Source organism: Centropristis striata, chromosome 20, assembly GCF_030273125.1.
Source record: "Centropristis striata isolate RG_2023a ecotype Rhode Island chromosome 20, C.striata_1.0, whole genome shotgun sequence".
Classification (NCBI taxonomy): domain Eukaryota; kingdom Metazoa; phylum Chordata; class Actinopteri; order Perciformes; family Serranidae; genus Centropristis; species Centropristis striata.
Window position 1 is genome coordinate 12,164,655 of NC_081536.1, and position 25,317 is coordinate 12,189,971.

The window sequence follows — 25,317 nt, forward strand, 5'->3', positions numbered from 1 at the left end:
TATGCAAATAGCTGTCAGTTTTATTAAAATTTGTTGAAATTCAGTATTTACAAAGAAGAAAAAAAAACATAATTAAATACCTATGTAGGAGATAAAATATTCCATGTTGTCTGAGACTTGTACCTAATATTGTAACATAATTCTCCCTGAGTGCACACACAGGCAACAAAAAGCTCAGTTGGTGTCAGACCTGAGACACTGATGGATTTTCTGTGTCAGAGTCTCTGTGTAGAAACGGTGGCTGGAGGCGTGATTGTGTTCGAACCCTGCCACCTCTCACTCACAGGTCCAGGTGAAAACTCTGCCCCAGGCATCACCGGCCAACAGAGTAGCATGGCTCCTACACAGAAGAGAGTGTGCTTAAAAAATAGGAACATCTTTTCAGATCTGTGAGGTCATGGAAATTCTGTTGTATGCACACAATGAAATATATACAATGTGAGTGAGAGTTGTTTTGAATAGGTTTTGAATTAGTTCCGGAGGTGTATTAGTATTGAAATACACAGAAATTATTGTTTTTCTTAAGCGGAGTACTACAAGTGAAAAGGTAAATTGAAGATATATCACCATGTAACTGACCCAGTTGATTAGTTACACTAAGACATTTTTTTGTATTACAACTTTTCTGAAATGTTTCAATATGCAAATGATGCATTATCGTATCAGTATGTGAACATAAATTCAAACATTGGATAAATCATGGTTCAAACATTTTGTTTCCTTTTGTTCACATATTAAAGTCAATGTTTTTTACCAAGGGACTCTTTTTATCACTCTATACGTCAACAGCTGTAAAAGAAATAATTTCTGCAATATTATTAGGAATAAAATGTTTTATAAATCAGGCTAAATATGATATATGAACAAACTCCAGAGTAAAAACCTTTAGAATATGGATAGGAATAAAACTATAAAGGTGTATATAAATGTATAGCAGTGGAGATTTCTGGCTCAGAGTTTGAGAGAAAAATTGAGCAAATGGCCTTTAAAAAGATGTATTGTAAAAGTCCACACACACTAAATCGGGCAAAAAAATTACATAATTGATATCACCATGAAATCTCCCTAGTGTCTCACCTTGAGAACAAAGGGTTCAACTAAATCCATCCTTTGCTGTGAGCAGTTGCATGATATTTACTGTACCTGGACATGGTCAGCGATGTGATGGCTGGATTATTCTTGCTGCGGCGCTGCGACACAGCCTGACTTCTGTTCAGCTCTTGACACAATACCAGATGTCTCTCCCAGCCTTTAACCTGGCATGAGCTGCTCACTGTGGATACATCATTAGAATACATCAACCCCCATTCATTATTAAATCACAGGGCAGGTGTCCACCCTGTCTGTAACCCTGACCAGCGGTCCCCACCAAAAAATTAAAATGTACATTAACACAGTGTTTATCTGTGGTCAGCAGGCTGTTAAAGGGAGAAAAATCCCTTGAATATAAATGCTTCAGTGTTACGTAAAGACTCGCCTCAATGTAATTTGCCAGGCATAATACTCCTATGAGGTGACGCGAGGCTGTAACCAACGTATGCCAAATTGGATCTGGGTATTATTGCTTTCTAAATTATACACGCACACACACGTCAGCAGAATTACTCATCAGTGTTTACTGCCTCTATGTTTAATAACTTTATAACAACATAATTCCTGCTAGCTCTAATGCTAGTGAGGGATGGGGTAAGCATTACAAGCTCTCATCTGAAAACAACGCTGTCTAGCTCTGAGATGAGCGGTTAAAAATAATCATCTCACACTTAAGGAGTTATCTAATTAGATAGCGATGGGTTTCTTTTTGTAACACAAGAATAATATCCCTTTTTGTGCATCTTAGTCAGTCTCACAGTTCTGCTTCTGTCAGCCACTCCCATCATCTGTGTTGTTTAGAAATATAAAACCTATATGCATATCCCATCCTACTGCCAGTAACATTACCGTCTCTCTCCGTTCGGTCTTGCCCTGGGGACACAGGCTCTTCTGGAGGGCCAGGTAATTGTGTTCTGGTGTACTCTGTCTTCCATATCTGTATGAGAGACACATAACGAGTAGCAAAATCAGACATAATTCAACATAATAACAAACACACTCACACAAGCACCAGCACGCAGGCACACCCCCCCATAACTCAAGGTAATAATAAAGTAATAATACCATTTTTGTGTGTGTGTGTGTGTGTGTTGTGCGTGTGGCATGGGCACCCACTCCCAAGTGAAGCCCAATTTAGAGTTTGCAGCTTTGATTGCAGAGAGGCAGTATGTGCTTATATTAGTCCTGCACAAAAGCAGTCACACACACAGAACCCATATGCTGTTATTATTACCTTGATGGACATCCAAGTGGCACCAAAGTAATGACTGCCACATCTCAGTACAGTATAGTTTATAAAAACAAAGAAATCTGTCCCGCTGATCTATTATTCCTGCCAGACAGTGAATTTAAAAACAGTCTCTGTCATACACACACATACAAAAAAAAACATTCACCCGTATGACGCCGTCTGCACAGCCAGTGACGATGACGTTCTTGGCATCCCACTCGTGTCGCTGTGTGAAGCTGACACACAGGACGTCTGGCTGAGGCCTGCAGGAAGTGTCAGTGCAGGCCAACAGCTGACCCTTCATCGTCCACAGGTAGAGCAGAGGTCCCGCACATGATGCGATCTCACCCTGTGACAGAATAATGTGGTGTTGACGCCCATGTGCGCAAAGATACACACAAAAGAGATGCACAAAAAAAGCAAAACACACACAGAGGATATGTGGCCTGTCAACAATGAGAAGCTTTTCTTCCTCATGCTGTGAATGAAGGGGAACAACACAATGTGAGCCAAAAATTCAAGCCTGAGCAGTATGGGATTTTGGAGACAGATTTAAAAAGAGAAACCAATTACAGATATGATGACCAATATATTGCATAGTGACTTTTGAGCTGGAATGAAAGTAGACATATTATTCATGGATCCTGCACAGATTTTGCACTGATATGACTATGCAAACTTACTCGGAAAGCTGCTCTCCTAAAGAAATAGCTTAATTAAAGAATATTTAACAGTATTATACATTATACATAGGATGCATTTCATTGTCAACAAAGTGTAGAAATGAAAACTGAGAATATAAAGAAAATAAATAGCTAAATAAACATCAGTACTGTATGATTAGCATCAGTAAATTGCTGATTTAAAGAAAGAATATATGGAAACAAAATAAAAAGTTCTAAATTACCCCAAGCATTGTATTCTGAATCATATGTTCTTTAAAAGTAGTTTTATTTGTGCTGTATATTTTACAACATATACGCAGATACAGAAAGATAAAGAATGACAAAAGTGGAGATAAAGAAGGTGGACTTACGGTGAGTTCGTTGATAGCCAGTGCAGAGATGCTGGTTGGATGTCCTGTTAACTGGGTGACATAGCTCAGCTCCTCCATATCCCACAGGATACAGGTGAGGTCACGAGAGCCACTAACTATCATGCTGTGGACCTCAGACACAGCCAGGCACGTCACTGAGTCTGTGTGTCCGTACAGCGGCTACGAGGAACAATTGGATCAGTGTTATTCTGAGTGTGTGTGCGTGTCTTAAGACATTATGCTGGTAAGTCCTAAATATCTGTTGTAATTAGACTTGCAGACAAACTAACCTGTCTGAGTTTCATGTGAGTGAGTTTGTCCTTGTTGATGGCCACATCCCACACACACACCACAGTGCTGCTTCCTGCGGTGACGATGGTTGTTGGGTTTGGACAGGCGGCGCACAACGTCTCCCCCCAGTCACATAAACTCTCACACACAGCAAAGGTCTGGAGATGGGCATAGATAAGTAGACCATTATGGCTTTATGTGTTAATTAAGTATGATGGTGGGAGTTTATGGATATGTTATGGAATTATGACCACGTAAATGTCAGTTTGTTTATGAAAAATAAAAATAAAAATTGTACCTTTTTACATACCAAATGGAGATATTTTTTTTTATTAAATCAGGCAGAAATATGGTATAGCCAAGGATAATCTGAGTGATGATTCATTAAAAAAATCCCTCACAATGATTTTATTGATGCCAGTAATATTAAGATACATAGCATATAAGAAACTTTGTTTTTCCAAACAAAATGTTCTGAAACAGATGGAATAGTGTGGAAATTTTTCTTTTAATTCTGGTCCTGGGTCTGGGATATGTCAGTAGTTCAACATTTATCTTGGTCCATTGCATCAAACACTACAGTGCTCTATGATACAGCATTTTGAAGCCAGGGCTCTAGGTTGAAAGTGTGATATAACATAATCCCTGATTTTATGCTGTAATGACCGTGGGATCCAAATGTGTGGTTTTAATGGTGACATTTTTGTCACCATTAAGGTCTGACTGTCTGTATGTTGGCTCCAGAGTTTATTATAGACTTATTATAGGAGCTAAGGTCGAAAAGATAAAGTAAAAGAAAAAAAAAGAAAATCCTTTATGTCATATGCATTAAAAAGCCAAGTGTCTCTGAAGCACAAGGGTTAACACAGCAGCGTTTAGCTCTATAAGTGAGTGAAAGCTTGGCAGATCATAAAGAACGCCTCACTGTTTTGATTGAGCGTGACTAGTGATGTCAGAGTCAGCTGATACTGATTAGCTGTGTGTGTGGCTCAACACACACCCAGTGAAATGCTTCATATGTATGTGATTAAATTGGGTGAAATACAGTTTCTATAAAATGTGCATACCATAAGACTGATACTATCTAATAATTAGCACTATCTAATTATTAAAAGGCAGAAAACTGTTTATTTTATTTAAGTTTTATTAATTATTTGATCCCAATTTTGCAATTAAAAACAAACCTATATTTTGTGGGCCTATATAGGATCTGCAAATGTTTCATTTCAATGTGATTCATGCAAATGGGTGGAGCTGGAAGGTTGTGTATAATAAAAACTTTTTCAACTGGATCTACTGTACAGGCTCACAAACATACCTTTTCTGTGGCATAGCTTCCAAAGGCACAGCTATTGTCAGGGAAGCCCCAGTTGAAGAAGCAGCCTAACAGAGGCGACAGGAGGAGATGGTTTCTCTCCAGGACCACAACCTCTTTTTCCAGACACATTATCTGACCGACAGGGCCTCTCGGCAGCTCTGCGGAAAGGTTTACAGTGTTACTGGGAGTGGGGCACCATCAGCAAGAAGTTGTGGAAAGTAGAAAGTATGAGGGTGTTTCTTAAAAACATTTTAAACCGTGGTGTAAAAAGTAGAAAAAGTGACCTCATTCTGCCTCTTGTGTACCTGAATAAACTTGCCTGGCCAAATAAAGATAATGGCTCTTCAAAAACATCATATTAAAGAGTATGGTGGCTCAGTAAAGTTGTGAAGAATTTCATTAAATTGACCACAGAAAAATGGGCAATTAAAACATCTATTCCCAGGTTAAAACAAGCCGAGGCTCTGTCCTGGGGGGGACATCTGCATCCTGGACAGTGCGAGTTGTATGTGTATGTGTGTGTGTGTGTGTGTGTGTGTGTGTGTGTGTGAGGGTGAGGCAGTGAGAGAGTGGCTGTAATTGACCTATTCATGCAGGAACAGGCAGAAATCATTACATCCTATCGCCAGTTCTGCTTCTTAAATCCCCTGAAAGAAGTTGTGTCTGTGTCAGTTTTAGCGTTCCTCCTCCTATTCATCTCTATCTGCTTATTGATCAGATCAGACACTCTAAGATTTAATATGAAATGTAATATGCAGGAATCTCTCCCTGAGCATTCGCAGATTCATCTCGTCTCCCTCAGTGGGCCTGTAGGGATATTCAGATTATTAAGTAGGGCTCAGCGGAAGAGTCATCTCCATATTGTAGCTCTAACAGATAGCTCCTTCTACCCTTTCATAGTGTAAATTAATCTATGGACATTCTCGCTCTGTTTCAACGATCCCCTTGAGACCAGGGCACATCTTGTATATAATAACCAACATCAAACGATGTAAAATAAAATAAAGGAGGAACGATATAAAATTGTAACAAATGCGTATGAATTTAACTGATTACATTTTCTCAGCAGATCATTTATATCTTAACTCAGCTGTAAATACGTTGATAATTATAAGGCTACGTTATGATTTGCTTTAATTGTATACCTTCTCTTAAAGGAGCTTATGCTTAATAAAAATAAAGGATACAGCCTGCAGCTAATTAGCTTAGCTTAAAGACTGGAAATAGATGAAAACAGCTGCCCTAGCTCTGTCTAATTAACACATTACATCTAATTTGTTTGGTGGGTACAATAATAAAAGTGTAAACACAAGCTTTAGAGGTGCTGTTAGCCACATATTTTACCTTTGGACATAAACAGGCTACGTGTTCCTGAATAGTTGTAGTCTTTGTACTAACATTAGCCTTGGCTTTCCTTTCTGGAACATACCAAATCTAGCTTGCTCGATTTATGTTTGAAACCTTAGATTTTAGGGACGTGCACGGACATATCACCCTCCAGTAGATAAAGGTGAACACACCCCTCTAGCAACAAACTACACAGATACAAGCCAGTGTGGTCAGGTTACGGTCAAGGTCAGACTTTTAGTGGAAATAAATATAAGAAGACACATTTCTGAGTGGAGAGGGACATCATTATAAATATATCTTATTTGCTGTGTGAGCTATTTTAATATGTAGCTGTACCTCTGAATGGCTGCGCAGAGGTCTTCAGTTTATCCAGTTTGTAGAAAAATGGAGTTGGATGAGATGGTGATGATCCTTCTTTCTTAGTGCCACTGCGAGGTGGATGTGGTTTGGTGAAGAGCTATGGGAAAGACACAGATCATTCAAAAAGAAAGATCATTTTTAAAACCAATGCCATACACTTACATGCAGGAAGTAATGCCTTTTTGTACTTATTCTTTTACCTGTTTGGGAACCTGGCCAAAGTTGCTGACGTATCCTAAGATTGTGCTCTTGATGAGGGGGTCCTTAGCACCCTGCTGTCCTCTCTTAGCGTAGAAGTAAGGGTGGAACGTGTTCACACTTTCTACGGCAGCAGGGCCTTGTTGCCGGTGCCCGAAAATCAGGTCTATCCACAGGTGGAGGTGGGCACTCACATAGTCACTTTCCAAGGCCTAAGGGAAACAGTAGCACAAACTAAGACCACCTTGACAAGTAATTGCAAAACTACTATACATGCACTGTGCGGTCTTAAAATACATCAGTGTGCAGTGCTCATTGTTATTACAGTGGGGACACAACCATCAGTCAACCTGTTAATATGAGAGTTTAGAAACAGAAGAAACTTCTGCAAGAATGCACAACCAATCAAATTATTCAGGTACTGTATGATTTCCTCCAAAAGTCAATTTAGAAGTCGAGAACAGCAGTAAGCTGCACAGCTGCGTTATGAGCGTATCTTCATGTTTGAATTAAAGAATGATTTGGGTAGAATAAGGCAAAGATTGGTTTTGAAGAGTTAATAAGGAAAAGTGGGCATTATGACCAGCATGTGTATCCTTGCATCCAATCTTAATAAAGCCATCTTGGAATAACAGAAAAAAAAACATCATAACAAGGAGATATTGTCCTGAGTTAATTTGTCCATGGAAGAAAAAACAATCTCCTAAAGTCACTAATTTTATGAGAATGGCGGACAATATGAGTAGTTCAGTAGATTACAGAGTGATAACCATCATAGATGCCCCAGGAATGGAAAAAGGGAGGGTCACACTGAAAAACATCAGACCAACAGAGAGACAAAGAACAGAGATATACAATAACCCCACACAGAGAAGGAGAAGAAAGAGTTGAGAACATATTCAGCCTGTAAACAGCTGGCAGAAAGAATGGCATTATGAAAAATAGAGAGTATGTGCCTGTGCTGAATAGTGTTAAATAGGCTGACTGTCCTTCACTGCCTGTCTTCCAAACTTCAGATGCATGCCTTTTCACAGATTTTCTTGATAAGAAAAACAAATGGGTCATTATATCTGAAAACAGTCAGTACTAAAGAATTTCAGTGAACCAAACTCAACGAGACAAGCTTGCCTTTAGAGAATATAATGATTAAGACAGTGGCTGTTGTTGTGAACAAGATCCGTCTCTTATAATGTGGAAGAAAGAATGAAGACAAACAGAATGGCTGCAACCAACACTATTACAGTGTGACTACTACACTATACTTGTTTTAGATACTAAAACAGTGCATCTTCTGTGTACATACATCAGCTAGTATTGACCAACATTATTAGGTCTCATGGGAAAAGTTGCTACGTGCAATAGGCCGGACAGGCCAATTGTAACGGACAAGCCAAGTAAGGTCGGGGGGATCACTGACCTCTCGATGGATCCTAATGAACTCCTGGGGGTCACCTTTCGCCCATGGAGGAAGCTCCACGTCTCCCAGAGCGGTACCATCCTCCATAAAGCCTGTAGAGATTTAGATACACAGTACAGGCAGCCTGCTGGGTCACATCACATCACTGTGCATCATCCTTGAAAGGAGTTTAAAGATACCCTGTGGAGTTTTTAGTCACTGGTGGCACTTTAACAAAAGCAGTTATCTAAACTTTGCTCTAGTCATTCCTGAGATAAACTAACCAAATCCCTGCAAGTCGATGTGAACAATGCAGGTTCACATTATTTTCCTTTCAATATTGCTTTTCCAAAAGATATATGAGGAAGGAGATATATTCCTAAATGTTTGTAGGGCTTCTAAGGTAAATACAATGTGTCTGAGTAATTTAAAAGCCAAGGTGATGGTAAACATTATAATCCCAAATAGGGAAATTTGGGTGGTCAAGGTGGAGAAGTATACAAAACAGTCATAAAAACAATGTAAATACAAATATGCAATATGCAGTCCCTCCTTTCCACCACCCAAACACACACACACACACACACACACACACACACACACACGTATGCACACATTCACACAGAGGTATTCACTCAAGCACTAGCATATGCAGATAATTTAGAAACAAATTAATATTTTTATATGGAGTGGGCTACATGATCCCTAAGAAACAAACTCTACTTTAACATTATAATAAACTAAAAAATACTACATATTGCACCATACACATATTACACAAGAATTACCATTCCACATAGACTGTTAAATGACTGTACAAAACATTTGATGATTTGATGGTGTTTTGTACAGGAATAACTCCTGAAGGAACAAAAGACTTGCTAGACCTGGCTGTTCCTATTTTCCTGTTCCTTTGCTCTCATAGCTTGATTTTAAATGGTTGTGTAGAGGGAGCGAAAGGTCACTTTGGATGCACTCAGCTTTGCTCAGAATGAGATCTTTACACAACTGAGCAGCCAACACCTGGTCACACCCAAAGACCCCGTTCTCCAACCTCATGTGCTACAACCTATCTTGGTCTTGGTTGCACATGCTACCAGACACACAAATCAGGCCAAAGGACAGGATGCCTTGTAGGAAAGCCACTGAACATTAACAGATTTGTGTTTGTTTACAAAAAAAAACTCAACAGGGTACCTTTAAAGGATAAGGCTGATGATATTGTATATTTTTTTATTGCCTCAAAGTCCATGGGAAGACCAAAACCAAAATAAATTGATTGTACTAGCAGGTATTGGCTATGGAGCAAGAGACCAATATAGCATATTCCTCCGTGCCACGCACCTCTATTATTGTCCAAAAACTATTAAAAACACATTGATGAGCCAAACTGTTGCACTGGGTATCATGTTCCTTTGTTACGATAAACAACAGATTTATGTCTCCTAGAAACAAAAAGGGTTGGGACTGAAAACCAGACAGGGTAGGGATTATCAGAAAGTACAGAGAGAAAGAGCTGATGCACTGATGGTTTGGGTCTTTATATGAGATCGTTGTTATAAAATATACAATAATTCTAGCGCATCCTTTGAACACATGAGCACAACAAAAGTATGCATACCAGGCAAATATCTTAAGAGGAAATTCATAGTTTCAGTCATTTACATACAAGAGGATGATATTTCTGACTGACCGAGCTGGATGTGGTTGGAGTTGAGCAGAAAGTCAGGCAGGTAGAAGAACTCTGGGATCAGCTCTCTGACGTCCCCTGTGTTATCCCTGGAGGCAGACTCCCACTCCTTCTTTACACTGTGAAACATCCGCTCCGGGATATCAAACCCGCCCTGCAGGGAGACGAGGCAGGACACTGTCAGAACCCAGGCAAACTTTTGAACCAAACTTTGCAGCAGGATTTATTAATAAAATACAGTCGTCTTGCTTGATTCAGTGTAGTGAAACATATTTTATATTCTTCATAATATCATGTAAGCAGGAAATATTTGCAACTATTTGAAGGAAGCTTTTCATCTTTCTGGAAAATTCCATAATCTATGATGGAAACCTCATGAGGGAGAATGTAATTTAGACTAAAACAATTACCTCAATGAATGAAAATAACATATATACTGGTAAACTTGGTTAGAGATGTAAATCCAGTTATGGATATTACTACACACCCGTTATGTGCTTCAGAAGACAAAAAGGCAGTGTAATTCACCAGACTAACATCTTTATTGCTTTATTCTGACTATCAAATATGCATGCCTTTTCATTATAATCAATTGGATGCTGTATTGTAAATTGGTAACATCTGTGGCTACTTGCATTGTCTTCTTTTAGATGCTTTCTGTAATTATTTGCATATATATTGAAATCTCCCTATAATCTGCTTGCATACCAAAAACAACACAGAAACAGGAGTCTGGAGTGCCGAAAATATCTTATATTACAGTCACATTATTAGCAAGATTATGTTTAAAAGTAAAAGTGATGAATTTTAGGGAAGCATCTGGAGCAATGGGTTTGCAGAAACACAGCAAGCTTAACTTTCTTAAATTTCTTAGGTAAATTCAAGACCACATCTGCAGTGATCACATCCAGAATTTGACCTACATTGTAGAATATATATTACATTCATTGCTTGTAACATGTTTGGGTGTCTGCCGATTTGTATGCATGGATGCATGTGGGGATGAGGACTCCAGTCTGCTAAATGAGCCTTGCATCCACGGCAAAAAGACACAGTAAGTACCACTAAAAATCGACTGTAGGTTCTGATTTTCTTTGATTCATCAACAAACCAAGTTAAGCGCTAAAGGCTATACATTCAGTATTATCCTTTTGCATGCGATGGATATAGCTGATGTCATGGCATAAACTAGTAGTAGACTCACATAGAAAAAATCTTCCATTTTCTATTCTATGCTATTTTAAAATTAAGAAGTTGATATTACATTGAAGCCAACAGTAATGCTTCTTGGTATGTCATCTTATACCAGCTTATTGATTTTAGGGGCATAGAAATAACCAACAACGAGGGTCCGAGCCCTCACCTGTAGTGTCTGGAAGGTGTGTGAAAACGGCTCCATCCTGACGAGGAAGGAGGCTACGATGATGGCGGAGGAGTAGTGCGTACAGTAGTGGCATTGTGCTGACAAATTTCCTGTAGAGTAAGAGAGAGTTGAATAAAAAGAACTGTAAAAAGAGCAAAAGTGTAGAAAAATTAAGAAGCTGCATAAATACCTTCAGCCTCTATGTTCTCAACTTCTTCATATCTTTGGATGAATGCCTGTCTCCTTTTCTCTGTCTGAGCTCCCATTGGCTTAGACAGGTCGCGGAAAGTTGAGGGATTTGAAAGGTCGAGGGTCTATTAAGGGATAGACAGGGATAAATCCAACTCGTAAAGCTTTCATTTCCCCATCCTCCTACAACATGAACATTCAAGACAAAGTTGTGACTGTGTTTGATCTAACCTCTGACTGGTAGTCAGCGAGGACCCAGGGGAACACTGGATACTGCATCAGGTCATTGTATGTCCTCCCAGCAATGGTGTTCAAATGCATCAAGTACTCAAAGTTACTTATTTCCCCTTTCTGGAAAACAGACAAGAGTAATATAAAGTACATAGCTCCCTTATATATCATAAAAAAGGAATAAAGTTGGAAACAAAAGTGGATCTTGGCTGCCATTAGTGGGATAGTTTGGATTTATTGAAGTGGGGCTATATGAGGTTCTTATCCACTGTCAGTGCAAACAATCAAACTTTTAAAAAACCATCCATTTAATGTCATATCGGTTCAACATTCTGGGAGTCTCTACTGATGTCACACACAACTCTGACAAGAGTTTATTGCATTACCTGCCATTTGACAAGAGCTGCCTTTTCAACCACAGGAGTCTTCCTAAAGGACAATAAAACAAACAAAACAAATACCTTGAATTAGCATCAGAGGCTGATCACTGAGCAGTGCTTACCAACACAAAGTTTTTTTTGCTTGCTTTGTTACCTAGCAACCCATGTTGCAATGTAACACAGCAGATTTGTGAAGCAGCAGAGTGGAGGTGAGTGAGTGAGTGAAGCTGAAGTTGTGTGTACACAGCTGGAGGAGCAGTTATGGGACTGAGGTGAGCTACACTTTGTAGCATAAATAGTGAGTAGAGATGTGAGGGATGTAGCACATGTTGCCATCTGTAGGTTGTGAGGAAAAATACTTAAAGTAACACCGTACCTTGTGTGGCTAACCTCCATCTGCTGTTTATTAGAGGAAGTACTGGAATATTTTCCTTGCACAGTAAGTTTTTAAGTGGCATGCAGAGGTTAATGATTACTAGAGGCCGACCAATATGGTATTCTTGAGACCGATGCCAATACGACGATTTTAGAGGAAAATTAATCAGTAACTGATATGGTGGCCTTTATAGAATTTTTTCAAACTGGAATCAAAATCCTTTTTTTGGATTGTGCACCAATTTTTCACCACTCACAACACAAACGTACCAAGAGAGCTTTTCCTTCTTTCACAAAACCTTATTAAATAATATTTAACATTGTTATACATTATACAAACAATGCATTATATTGTCGGACAATTATATAAATGATAACTGAGAAAATAAAGAATAAATAGGAATAAAATAGATAGCTAAATAAACATCATTACTGTTCAAAAAAATAGCTTACACCATTTCTAAATCACAATAAGCTACATTTTCTGCATTATATAGTTTTAAAAAGTTTTCATAAGGGCACATATCGGACAGAATATACACTATATCAGCTGATAAAATTTGTCAACCGATGTATCTGTCGGGCTCTAATGATTACTTATTAAACAAGGAACAATATTTCTATCTAAAATGCCGACTTCCAAGAAAAATGAAGACTTCCTGCTTTATAGTAAGGAAGGTATAAGATACATTTTCCCTGCTTCATAGCTAAGACAAACAATAGTTTCTTTTTCCAGCTGTTTTTTCATTCAGGTAGGTGTTTGTTCAGAGAATTTTGTAAGGTGATCCTTTGACAGGCATTCGCTCAAACAGAGCCACAGATGTTAAACAAACTGCAAAAACTGCTCAATCAAAATACCGTGTTTCCAATTAATCTACCACAACGTGTGTTTAGCCAAACAAATTCTAAATTACAACATTTCCTCACATATTTTATCCATGTAACAGCTATCTAAACTTGGTTTAATCTAAATTAGGAAAGCATTCAACTGCTCCTGAAATCTCTTTTCCCTCTGTGGCCAGTAACATGGCAATAAAGTCCTGGCGCCAAGCACCCCAGTTGCTAAGTAACGCTATTAAACAAGAGGAACCTTGACTTTCCATGTTTGCTGTCGGGAGGCGAGGGAAACGTTGATGTACACAAACGCTGCATTCCTGATCTTTCCTCTCGACTTCACCACCACATAGATAGAATTACCAGGTATTATTAGCACAACTTTGACATGCTGATTAAATCGGAAACTTCCTTTTACTGTGTTTCTGTTTTGTTGCTGTGGTTTAACATTCTGACTTTTCGGTACAAGGGTGAGAGGCTTGGAGCTAAATGACCAGTTAACAGGATCTGAAGCTGCTGCTGTGTTTCTAAAGACAGTCTCATCACTTGATTAACATCACCACACTAAAGAAGAAGATAAAATATGGTGAGTACATATCTTCATTAATGCTGAAAATGCAGAGTTTGAACACAGAATACCAACTGAAAAATTAAATAAGGATGTAAACAGTAAATGGGTTTTAGAGAGCGAGGGGCTATTTTAAGTGCATCCAATAACCCCTCCCCTCGTCCAATAACTCCTGACCAAATTATTTTGTAAAACTACACTAAATCAATCATTGCATTTGGCCCAGTATGTGTTATCTAATTGCAAGCAATAATTTCATGCAATAGTTTTCTATAGGAGGTTATAATGGGAACAAGCACCAGTGGATAACCTCTCTCATCCTGAGGATGATGAATGAGGCGAGAGAGGGCCTTGGGGTGTAACACAGACACAAACAGACACACACCTTGCTCTTTTAGACAGGGAGGGGAGAAGAGTGGAGCCCTCATCACACTCTCAACACTCCCCAACTATCATTTATCAAAGTCCTGATTTGACTCTTTGTGCACACGCACATGTACTGTAGTACAGTGCATCCATGTCTGTCGATGCACTTGCATGTGGATGTCCCACGCACACACATACACACGAGCCTTCCTTGCCTGAAAAGAGCCAAACAGCTCAATCAGTTGAATGGTGAGGGAGCATCAGCACTCATTTGTTTTTGCTGTATTACCCAGTGTCGCCTCTCTCCTATTGTTCCCCTGCATTAGCCTTAATTAGAGAGTCGTGCTCTTAAATACCCCCATGGGCAACACTGGGTGAGCACGCACTAGTGCAGACATAACACTGCAGACACACTTGCGTGCACATACACACACACACAGATTCACACACACACAGCTCAAGCTCTCATACCTCAGAGAGCATGCTTTGCCTGCTGCCCCGGGCCATACATAAGCCCTTGTATCTGAATAAATCACATCAGCTTTACACACACATACTTACACGTAAACATACACACATCACGTTTATTTACTATAGTGCTGTGTGGTGGTGTGGATTAGATGAACTATTTGAAAAATAAGCCTCTTTGAGGCAAAAGTGAGGCTGAGCTGAAACTGTCCTGTTCGGTAATTCTCTGTGTGTTGCAGTACAATGCCCAAAGGGAAGGCAGCCAAAGGGACAAAGGTGACCATCAAGATCGCCAAAAAGGCAATACGGATGACCCCGGATGGGCGGCGAAGGCTCACCCTTAGCAACATGGGTATAACCATCTTCCCAAAGTGTCTCCTCAAACTGACCAATGTGGATGAGTTGGACCTAAGCCGCAACCTGATTCAGAAACTCCCAGAAAACATTGGGAACTTTACATCACTGAGATGGCTAGACCTTCACAGCAACAAGCTGGAGTCTGTGCCAGAGTCCATCGGCAACCTGGTGGGACTGACGCACCTAAACCTCTCAAACAACCGCCTAATCTCTGCAAGTCTACCCTCCACAATAGGTTATCTCACCAACCTCAAGAGTGTCAATCTGGGGATGAACCAGCTGGACACCCTGCCCACCTCTATGATGGCTCTAGATAGTCTCCAAGAGTTATGTCTGTTTGATAACCTTTTCATCAGCCTACCAGAGTTTGTGAAACTCCTACGTAACATCACGAAGCTCAACGTGAAGCGAAATCCTTTATCATATGTTCAGGAGGATAGTGAGGAGATGGAGAAGGGAAAAGAACCAGAGGTGTACCTGGTCCACGAGAGCAGCCTGTGTAAGACATGCCTTAAGAGATGTAAAGAGAAGAGGGAGAGGCCTATTAAAGGAGGAGGAGGAGGTGGAGGAAAAGGAGGAGGAGGGTGTGGAGGTGGTGATGCATTTGAGGAGAAAAGGATAAGGACTTATCAAGGACTGATCGTGCCAAACTCAGTGGCTGCAGTCAATCAAGATGTGTGGAGAGTAAGAAATATGGAATACAAGCAAATCAATTGACCAAGAAAAGTCATCTCAAACTGTGTAGATTAGACGTCACCTTCAGACTGCTCTTAAAACTGTAATAATATTTGCATAATATCTTATATGTCACAACTATTATTTGATGTATTGGATGTATTTTAATTGACTAAATAAAGACTGATAACATATAACTGTCTTGAAATATTGCTGCTGGATGAAGGAAACTAACTGTGGACACGTACCTGGCATTAGCAATGACCTCAGCAACCCCTCTGCCTTTTAATGCAGACACCACCGTGCATAACCTGCAGAGGGAAGAGGGAAAAAAATGAGGATTAGAGTCTTCAAAATGCTGAAAATAAAACTTTTTTTTTTTCATCCAGTCTGTATAAATGTGGTACCTTTTATATGCAGAGACGTGGTCTTTATTCAGGAACACCAGGAAGGCTGAAAGTCCGTTTTTCATGAAGACCTCTATAGCATTGTCCTAATAGCAACAGAGAGGCACAGTGGCTCGATTGTCATTTAGATTTAACAACATTTGTATCTCGTAAAACATTTTATCCAACTGATCCACTTTAAACCTAGACTTAAAGGGATAGTTCACATTATTCGAAGGCTGTATGAAACACTTGGATGGTGGTCACTGCCTCAATCGTTTAGTTTGTTTATGAGTGTGTGTGGCATTGGCATTGTAAGGGATAGTCTGTATTCACAATAACACAAACATGTTTTCCAAATAAATATAATCCAATCTGAATAGAAGATGCATGTTAATTCAAGGCATCTGTGGCAGCAATTAAATGTCTGACCTCTAAAAGGAAACGAATGAAGCGGGCATCCTTGATATCCTCATAAAGCCAGCGTCTGCAGCGGGCTGGCGGCAGCTCTTTACTCAGCATGGTAGCAATAAAGGAATCCCTCACACTGGCAGAGGAGAGAAGGGACAGAGAATTTAAGATGACTGATTGAGACAACCGAAAAATAATGCATGCTCTCTTTACATTTTAACTGCACACACAGCTATACCTGCTGGGATGGTGTTTCCTGCAACAAACATCTCCAGCAGGACTCAGGGTGAATCCCTCACACAAGAGGAAGCTCTCCTTCCCAAACAGCAGCACCCCCTCCGTCACTCTCAGGCCACTCAGCGTCACTACACACATCTTAGCCTTTACCTACAGAAAGAAAGAGAAAGAGAGAGAGAAAGAGAGAGAGAGAGAGAGAGAGAGAGAGAGATACATTAAGCCCCATGTGAGAGGCACAATACACATCAGCACGCTTCTCTCTAGGGACATGACATGGCAGCAACGCAGGCACTTCAGGCTTTACTTGATTGATCATTTTAATCACATATTCTAATCATTATTAAAAAGACACAGTTGAACACTTCATTATCAGAGCTGATTGATGGGGAGCAGTGTGACTGTGCATTTCATCCAGCCCCAAAGTGGACCCACATGCTGCTCTGAGCGCTGGTTGTAGCTAATGCTAACTGCATTGTGATAATGTGTGGCTAATTCTATTGTCTCCCCTCATTTCACAGTGAGTGTGTGCACCTGGCTGTCTCCCTGTGTTGGCCCCTCTGCAGGCCCTCTGGGACACAGCGCCCAAAAACCATATGGGGTCCTCAACATACCCGTAGGCCCCTCACAATTTATACTAATCAAATCAGACTCCCTACCCCCAGACACAGAGTCACACACTTGGTGGAGGAGGCAGCACTGCCTGGCCATTATTAGGAGAATTAATCACTGCCAAATACACAATAGGAAACCTGCTAAGTGATCAGAACCTCTTGTCTGATTGCACATATAAAGACATGATGGATAATATCACTTGTCATGTTAAAGCGTTTAAGAATAGTCAAGGTGAGTCTCAGGCACATGGCACAGAAATCTTACATTGAGCTATATCATGGTCAGATTGTATGCAATGAATACAAACTGGCATCAGGACTACTGTGCCGAACAATGACTAGATTTCAGAAAAAAATAGTCACATTTAGTTATCAAAGATTAAATACAAAACAATAAACTTGTTTCCTTATCTCCTAACTGTGCTCTGGACAGATACGCGTTATCAGTATGTGGGTGATTTAGCTGATGATGGGAAGAAGGAGAGAAAAGGAGGACTTTTATTGACTGAGAGCCTAATGTCAGACCATTGATTTCTCCCCACACACATTACTGTCATAATCACACTATTGGCGCTGGCAAGCTAATTATGAGTGGGTCTCCCTTTGTGTGTTACTGTGTGTGTGAGTCCGTGTGTGCATTTTTCAGAGCTAATGACTGTGTTCATTTGACAGGAAGCTCAGCAGGACTCATACACTGAACCACTGCAAGACAACAGGACACACTTGCACACATCACACACTTACTAAGCGGATGTAAGACAGCTTGCATCACCTCCTACTGTTTTTATTAATACTTCTGTCAGAAACATTAAAAGCCGCGGCTGGTTGCCGGAGTGATGAGAGTCCCTGTCAACATGTGCCTTGGTTTCTAACTCACTGGAAGAATGAGAAGAGCTGAGCTGGGCCTCGACATTAAAACATTACACTAATGAGGAAAGATGAAATTCTGATAGCAGCGCTGGGCTATTGGAATCCCTTAGTCTACATCAGATAATTATGATTGTGAATATTAGCAGGGTTGGAAGGAGGCGTGTTGTTTTTAACCCAGCATACCAACACACCTCCTCTCCAAGATGCAGCTGCTGCAGGATGATGCGTATGTCGTGGCAGTCTTGCATATGGGAGCAGGATTCGGGGGTTAAGGGGTCTAGGGGACTCTCAGTGACAGCAGGTGCCTCATTCAGAACAGGAAAGAAGGTCAGGCGGTCACAATCCTGTCCTCCCTCTTCTTCATCCTCTTTAACCTCTGCTCCAACTTCACACAGGATCTTGGGCTCTGTTACAAAGGAAACACATTTCCCAACTGAGCTTACATCTAACAACCACATTTTGGTAGAAGTAAAATAAAAAAATAATAACACTTTTCTTTACCTGTTTCACCTTCGGTTCTATTTTTGTTCTCCTCAGACATGCCAGTCCTTAAACCCAGACACAGCGTTCCTAGCACCTTTTGTAACAACATATGGCAATGTTAAAGGGATAATTTGGATTTACTGAAGTGTGGTTGTATGAGGTTCTTATCCACAGTCAGTGTATTACCTATAGTCAATGGTAGAACGCTAGCATGGAAGCTAAAGAAAGGTTAAAAGGTATTACTGTGGATGGGGGCAGCAGCAAATGTATTTTAGTGAGCTAAAAAAGCCTACCAATAAAGAATAAAATTTAAGTTTAGCTGCCCCTTGACCACAGCTTCTGTGCCGAGACTCCCATCTGCTTCTTCAGACTGGGGGGTTAGTCGATGCGACCCCACTTCAATTAATCCAAACTATCCCCTTAAATGTACTAAATAAGATAGTGCTCCTCAGAACCCGCTCTAAGATGAGAGGATGAGAGGCTGTACCCTTTTGGATTGTCTAAGAGCTTTTCTGCGGATGCGTGATCTTGTCCGGTTGGGTCCTTCAGCAGCATCCTGCACCCAGTTTTGGCTCAGCAGCACCCCTGGGCCGGGGCCGAACACGGCTCTCTCCCTCAGCAGCTCGGCTTCCACGTGCAGCCACTTGGAGCTCACTCGCTCCCACTCACTAGCTCTTAACTGGGAAACAGGCCCAGACAGAGGGAATAGATAAGACAGAGATAAACATTTATTACAGATCCAATTTTGGCTTTTTAATTACATTTATTTCAGTGTATAATTATGGTCATATTTCTGTCAGACCTGTAAGTGATTTGTCCTCATATTCTCAAACATGCTGTGGCCTCTCTGTCGATGTGACTCCATGCAGGACAGAAACTCCTGCAACAAAAAGGAGAGTAACCTGATGGCTGCAAATGAAAAGAGCGGGCGGCACAATCGCTCTTCCTCTAGCTCATATTGTAAACACACAACACACATCATGTTCACAGAGATTGTATATTCATAATGGTATTGTTGTTTCCTCATGCAATTACAATGCATTCATACAATTACATCTGTTCTAAATTGCATTCACTGGGCAAAATAAGCTAGTGGCTACAGTCTTACAATAACCCTGTCTGGAAATGTAATCATTTGTTGGTGTGATCTAATTAACATAAACATTAATATCACTGAGCCACGCCACAGTCAAGGGCAAGGCTACTGTGTGTGTGCGCCTTTACTCTGGGTGTGTGTATGTGTCGATTAAAAGAGAAAAGAAAAGAAAAAATAGAAAAACCCAAAACAGAGCCGTGTTGACACTGCAGGATGCTCATGTTCAGCAGACACACTGGGATCATATTCTGACTGTTAACTGCTTCATTAAGCCCATCATCACAGCAGTGCTCGCTGAGAGACTAGTGAAACAACATGTGTCCATCCTCACAGCTGACCCAGGAAAGCCATTTAATTGACTGAATGAACACGCAGTAACTCTTTATATCTAGTCTTATTTACAGATGCTAATTCTGTGTTTCGCGGAATAACCCCATTAATGCAATAATTGATTTCAAGTACAATAAAAAAACAACTACTTCTGTAACACAAGAGATGCAGAAATTCAACATCATTTCAGACTAAACCCATGCGTAAAAGTTGACAACAAACTTTGACAAGCCTTCTGGAGAATGAAAAACTGTTTCTCTAAATGACTGACTGCCTATCCAAATGAGAAGTTTTGCAGAGAGAGAAATAAAGGAGTAATTTGAGGGGAGATTATAGAAATATTACAGACAAAAAAGAGTGAAATAATGAAGTTTGCGAACTAGAGCCGTGTTGCGACAGATAAACAGCAAGTCGGGCGTCATCATCTCCTAATTTCATTCCTTCATTTGGACAAACATAAGTAATATATAGCATTAATTACCCTATTTAGCAGATAGGAACCTCATTGGCTTTTTAAATGCTGCATTAAATACATAACTCATCTCTTCCCTCTGCAATTAACATCAGAACATCACACTCATTTCCATTTTAATGACTTCCCAACAATACGCCACCTTTGATGATAAGGCAACATAATGTCAACTTCATTCTGGGCTGGCAGTGAATGTGTAATGAACTTAACGTGATCATTAGTGCTGTTAATTATCTTTCTAATATGAGGACACAGATATGATTATGGAAACTGCATTCGCTGATGAAATAAATCTCTAGAAGAATTTGCACTGAAGCTTGACTGAGGACAGGCTGCCTATTGGTCTCTGTATTCTCATTCATTACCTACAGTAGGCTTTAAAACTCTTTTTTTTTGTTTAATAAAAGTAGATATCTGAGACTTGGAAACTCTGTGCCTTGTAGAAAGACATCACATATGGATCCAGTGACAGAGAAGAGACTCCACATAAGCTCATGACTTGCCAACTAAAGGTCATAAGTTGATGATCCAGAAATTAATTAATGACTCACTTGTTTCTTCATGAAGATGAATGGGAAATGAACAGACTGGCTGACCACTGCTGATGATTTGAATATCATTTTTTTTGCTGCATGCTGCAACCTACTCAGAGCAAAGTGGTGCAGAGTGAGAGAAGGCAAACATCCCTCCCTCTTCTTTCCTGCCTCTCAGACGGAAAAACAATTCATCACCCTCTCTGATAGCCTGTCAAAGACTGATATGATAAAGAATAACATCAAATGAATAATGTTTTCATCAGATTGGTACCACTATAATTGCCAACCCGATTTCTGTCGGCGAGAGAAGCACACAAACAAGAACACACGGGCGCTTTGTGGGGGAAGACAGACACACAGACGCGGTAATTTCATGCCTGTGTGCCTGAGTAATATGTCCCCGCTCCCTGCTCCAGATGGCTCGACGTCTTAAGCGTTGTGGGGGAACTAATGATGTGGGCCACGTGTTTCGGGGGGAAAAACAACAATAAACGCGTCTTTAACCTTCAGCGGCAAACAGTGTGTTGTAGTGAGTGTTCCCATGGATAGGCCTAACAGATATCAATTACTATGCCCACTCAGGGGCAATCAGCTGTGATAATCCAAATCCATTTAAAGAAATAATCAAACACCCCCACAGGGCTGGACGGCCCACAGCACAAACACAGCAGTGACTTTGGGATGAGTGTTTGGACACGGTGCTCTGGGACACTGGGGCACCTGGGAAAAGGTAACAACCCCACACTCATCAAAGGGGACACCAGTCACAAGCATACAAACCTCTCCATCCTGTCCTGTGCCAAAGAACCAAACATTAAGGGAAACTGAGTGTGTATTTACCTCTAATGTTACTGACTCTTTGCCTGGTCGGCCCAAAGCTGAGCGAACAGCACTGCTGATCATATCAAACTTCTTCTGGGAGCTGCTGGTCACCTTCTTCTTCTGAGACTCTGAGAAAGCAAACAATGTTTTTTTTATGAACCCAGAGCTAACATTCAGGCATCCTCTCCTTTTGCAGTTATTAGTATAGTGAGAGCTAACCTGTGTGCAGCAGCCAGGCTTTTTGTGCCATCTCCTCCCACAGAGGGCTGATGTCAGTCATGCTGACAGGCCCCGTCTCCGCCATGGGGCTCGCTGAGATCTCTATCTTAGAGCTTTCTTCAAGCATGTGCCGCCTCTCCGCCATGACCTTTGACCAGCAGACCTCCGCTAAGGACACTAGTTCTCTGTCATCTGGAACACACACACGCTCATACGCTCACACACGTTTGTTCAAAACTCTCTGGTGATCCAGTAAACCTCCACAGACTTAAGAAAAATTACAAAAAAGTCAGGCTGAAGAGATGAATGTAAATAAACCCTCACATACTCGGCTCCATACCTGTGGTAATGTCTGCTCCGTTGCTGAGCCGTGCAGGATGTCTGGTTTGGGGAGCAAACAGGTGGGATGAAGCTTTCCTGTTAAGTACTTTTTGTGGCCCACATCCAAAACCTTCAGGGTAGCTACAAGAAAATGTGTTTAAATCAAGGTTATTATCATAAATTAGAACTAAAAGTTAAATGAAATAAGCAGTGAAATATTGTTGCAAACTGAAGCTAAATAAAAATGACGCCTTATGATAAAAACTAAAACTGAAATGATAGTTCCTGGGTAAGCAACTATAAAAATTAAAATTAAAATGTACGTATATTCATTCAGGTTTTAGTGTTTTAGCTATAATGTATCACTACTGAAAAAGTGAAGGTCTAAAATCTCAAAGTCAAAATTAAAATAAAAACTATAATAACCTTGATTTGTATTACCAGGAAACCATGGTGGCAACTACATGTTTGTGTGCATCTGAATGTATTTTTGGTTGTAGTATTACCTGCCCGATCGGATCAGTAACAGACAGTGAAGAAGGCACGTAATGAAGTTCATATTTGCATTGTAAGTTGCCATGACTACATCCCAGCGTTCCATAAAGGTCTGTAACGCCCTGATGACCCCGTCTTTTTCTTCTTGGGAATGTCGGGGTTGAGACAAGAGATGAAGCAGGACTTTATTGGTGCACGAGTAGAGAGCTGACACTGTCTTCTCTTTCTGAGTTTGGCCTTTCTCCAGAGCCTAGAAACACACAGCAGCGTATCGGTTATCAGCTGAATGTAAGATTAGTGATCTGTTGGGGGAGACTTTCACAAACCTGTGCTCACACTCTCAAAAAAACTGAAAATGTTATAAATAAAAAAATTCTATATGTATAAATGAAATAAATGTAATATAAATAAATATATATATATACATTTTGATAGTTTTTACAAATAATAAAATATATATAAGATATGGATAAATAACTGTATGTTGTAAGATTATTGCAACCTACTGAAATATACCAAATATAAATGTAATGTATTAAAAACAAATATAAATATATTTAGACCAACATGCATTAAATCATATTGGTTGTAGCGCATTGCCCTAACCTACTGAAACAAACATATTACAGTCAGTAACTGCAAAAATGGGTAAAAACGTTGCCGTGTGCTAGATTTATAACGCAAAACAAAAAGAGAGCATTATAGCAAAACGGCACAATAATCAGTTCATCTTGACTATCTAGTTTTCATAATAATTAGAAACTAAAATTGTAATTGAAAATAAAATTCAATTAATTGCTTTTAACTTCAGTATACAGATTGACAGAAGCTACTAATGTATTCATTTCAAAAGTCAGATGGCGGATTTCTTTTTCAGTATTAAGTATCTTGATGAGTGCATGTATTTTACTGTATTATCACATGCTTATGTTTTTATCTCACCACAACAATCTGATCTGCAAGGAAGTTGATCAAATTTTCCGAGTCTCCCAAGAACTTTCCGCTGTAAAGTTTCTGCTGCAGAGTCTGACTGAAGAGCACCACATTCTCCACCAACATACTCATCTGTCCTTCAGGTGTCAGGTCCGTGTAGTCTGAGAGATGAAAAAAAAGCAGCACATTCAGATGACAATGTTGTTGTTGCATGGATGTGGTCGGGTCAGTTTCAGCTATGAGGAAAGCATGCATTGTAGTTGTACCTTGTGAGTTGAGATGAGTGCTGCTTTCTTCCTCATTGCTGAGCATGCGGATGATGTCCATGATAAACTCCAGCAGCTCAGTCTGGAAACTCTGTTTCTGTTCCAGCGATGCACCATCAGGGGAAAACTGTGACATTTTTGCATTTTATTAGTTAAAAAAAAAAAAGATTGAGAGTGATAAATAAAAAACTGGGCAAACATGTTGACATGCTGTTACTTTTATTAAGCTTGATTGACATCTTGTCTAATGTTGTCTTTGGGAATGTGTGGTGCGTGTTCATGCAGGTTAAGCTTGTCTCTCTGAAAACACTTCTACAGAAATGTGTAGTTCTTCAGGCCTTCTGGTGTTCTCTCCCTCCTAGTGGTGAACCATATTATAGACCGTACAGTGGCTCTGCCTTATGTATTAGCTGAGCAAAGAGTGGCACCTTCTGGATAAATAAGAGTTTTGCAGTTTTATACTAATTTTAGTCTTTTTTCTGAGAATCATTTTAGCAATACATGTGTGTTGCATGTATGTTGATATTTTAGTGACATCTAATAAGATACAGAAAATGATTGTTTGTATTCATGCGTGTTAGTGGATTCACCTCCAGCAGCAGAATGAGAGGATGTGTGTTGGTGTTGGCAGACACATTAAGAAGACTGTCCATCAGCAGAATACGGATAAAGTCGTACACTGGCTTCCTGTTTGGATGACTCTTAAATGCATCCTCACCTTCGCTCATTGCGCAAGGCTCGCCCACGCCCTGAAAGAAGTGAACAAACAAGTCTATAAGACCACAGATGTGAGAACTGATAATTGAGTTTTGGTTTCATTAATCCAGAGTAACACACACAAACCTCTGAAATGTCTGGAGGGAACACAACTCCAGCGAGTGCATGGAGGAACTCTGGTGATGCCCACAGTGGATCTCTGGGCCGGAGGTTATGGAGAAGACAAAGAAACTGCATCACACTTGCTGGGAGCTGCAACTCCCATGATGCATCAGTGCCCGACATGTGCTTTGTTGCAGGTACAGGCTGTTAAAACATAAAAATAACATTAGTTCTACACAATA

The 25,317-nt window shown here is 40.2% G+C and overlaps 2 protein-coding genes and 1 long non-coding RNA gene across 3 annotated transcripts in view; 2 read left to right on the top strand and 1 right to left on the bottom strand.

The window, feature by feature from the left end:
* The window catches only part of wdfy4 (WDFY family member 4), a 45,397-nt gene continuing 20,080 nt past the window's right edge, over nt 1–25,317 (bottom strand). Inside the window, exons 34-64 of the mRNA XM_059359462.1 lie at nt 25,100–25,279; nt 24,847–25,005; nt 24,257–24,383; nt 24,000–24,151; nt 23,069–23,307; nt 22,582–22,703; nt 22,242–22,433; nt 22,041–22,150; nt 19,569–19,646; nt 19,254–19,445; nt 18,785–18,860; nt 18,475–18,689; nt 16,804–16,952; nt 16,587–16,701; nt 16,176–16,261; nt 16,017–16,079; nt 12,132–12,174; nt 11,746–11,865; nt 11,516–11,639; nt 11,326–11,435; nt 9,966–10,116; nt 8,294–8,385; nt 6,879–7,088; nt 6,655–6,775; nt 4,969–5,126; nt 3,650–3,808; nt 3,360–3,539; nt 2,490–2,672; nt 1,942–2,029; nt 1,144–1,273; nt 1–340 (exon numbers count right to left, since the gene is read on the bottom strand). Of these exons, the coding sequence (XP_059215445.1) occupies nt 277–340; nt 1,144–1,273; nt 1,942–2,029; nt 2,490–2,672; nt 3,360–3,539; nt 3,650–3,808; nt 4,969–5,126; nt 6,655–6,775; nt 6,879–7,088; nt 8,294–8,385; nt 9,966–10,116; nt 11,326–11,435; nt 11,516–11,639; nt 11,746–11,865; nt 12,132–12,174; nt 16,017–16,079; nt 16,176–16,261; nt 16,587–16,701; nt 16,804–16,952; nt 18,475–18,689; nt 18,785–18,860; nt 19,254–19,445; nt 19,569–19,646; nt 22,041–22,150; nt 22,242–22,433; nt 22,582–22,703; nt 23,069–23,307; nt 24,000–24,151; nt 24,257–24,383; nt 24,847–25,005; nt 25,100–25,279 (4,188 nt within the window). The 3' untranslated portion in view covers nt 1–276. The remainder of the gene's footprint in view (nt 341–1,143; nt 1,274–1,941; nt 2,030–2,489; nt 2,673–3,359; nt 3,540–3,649; nt 3,809–4,968; nt 5,127–6,654; nt 6,776–6,878; nt 7,089–8,293; nt 8,386–9,965; nt 10,117–11,325; nt 11,436–11,515; nt 11,640–11,745; nt 11,866–12,131; nt 12,175–16,016; nt 16,080–16,175; nt 16,262–16,586; nt 16,702–16,803; nt 16,953–18,474; nt 18,690–18,784; nt 18,861–19,253; nt 19,446–19,568; nt 19,647–22,040; nt 22,151–22,241; nt 22,434–22,581; nt 22,704–23,068; nt 23,308–23,999; nt 24,152–24,256; nt 24,384–24,846; nt 25,006–25,099; nt 25,280–25,317) is intronic.
* Nucleotides 12,342–13,851, top strand: LOC131993517 (uncharacterized). The gene is made up of 3 exons (XR_009396324.1): nt 12,342–12,397; nt 13,523–13,700; nt 13,804–13,851. It is a non-coding gene; the product is annotated as an uncharacterized LOC131993517 (long non-coding RNA).
* On the top strand, nt 14,980–16,149 carry lrrc18a (leucine rich repeat containing 18a). The gene has a single exon (XM_059359463.1). It carries the CDS (start codon nt 14,980–14,982, stop codon nt 15,808–15,810), a length of 831 nt encoding a protein of 276 aa, XP_059215446.1. The 3' UTR covers nt 15,811–16,149.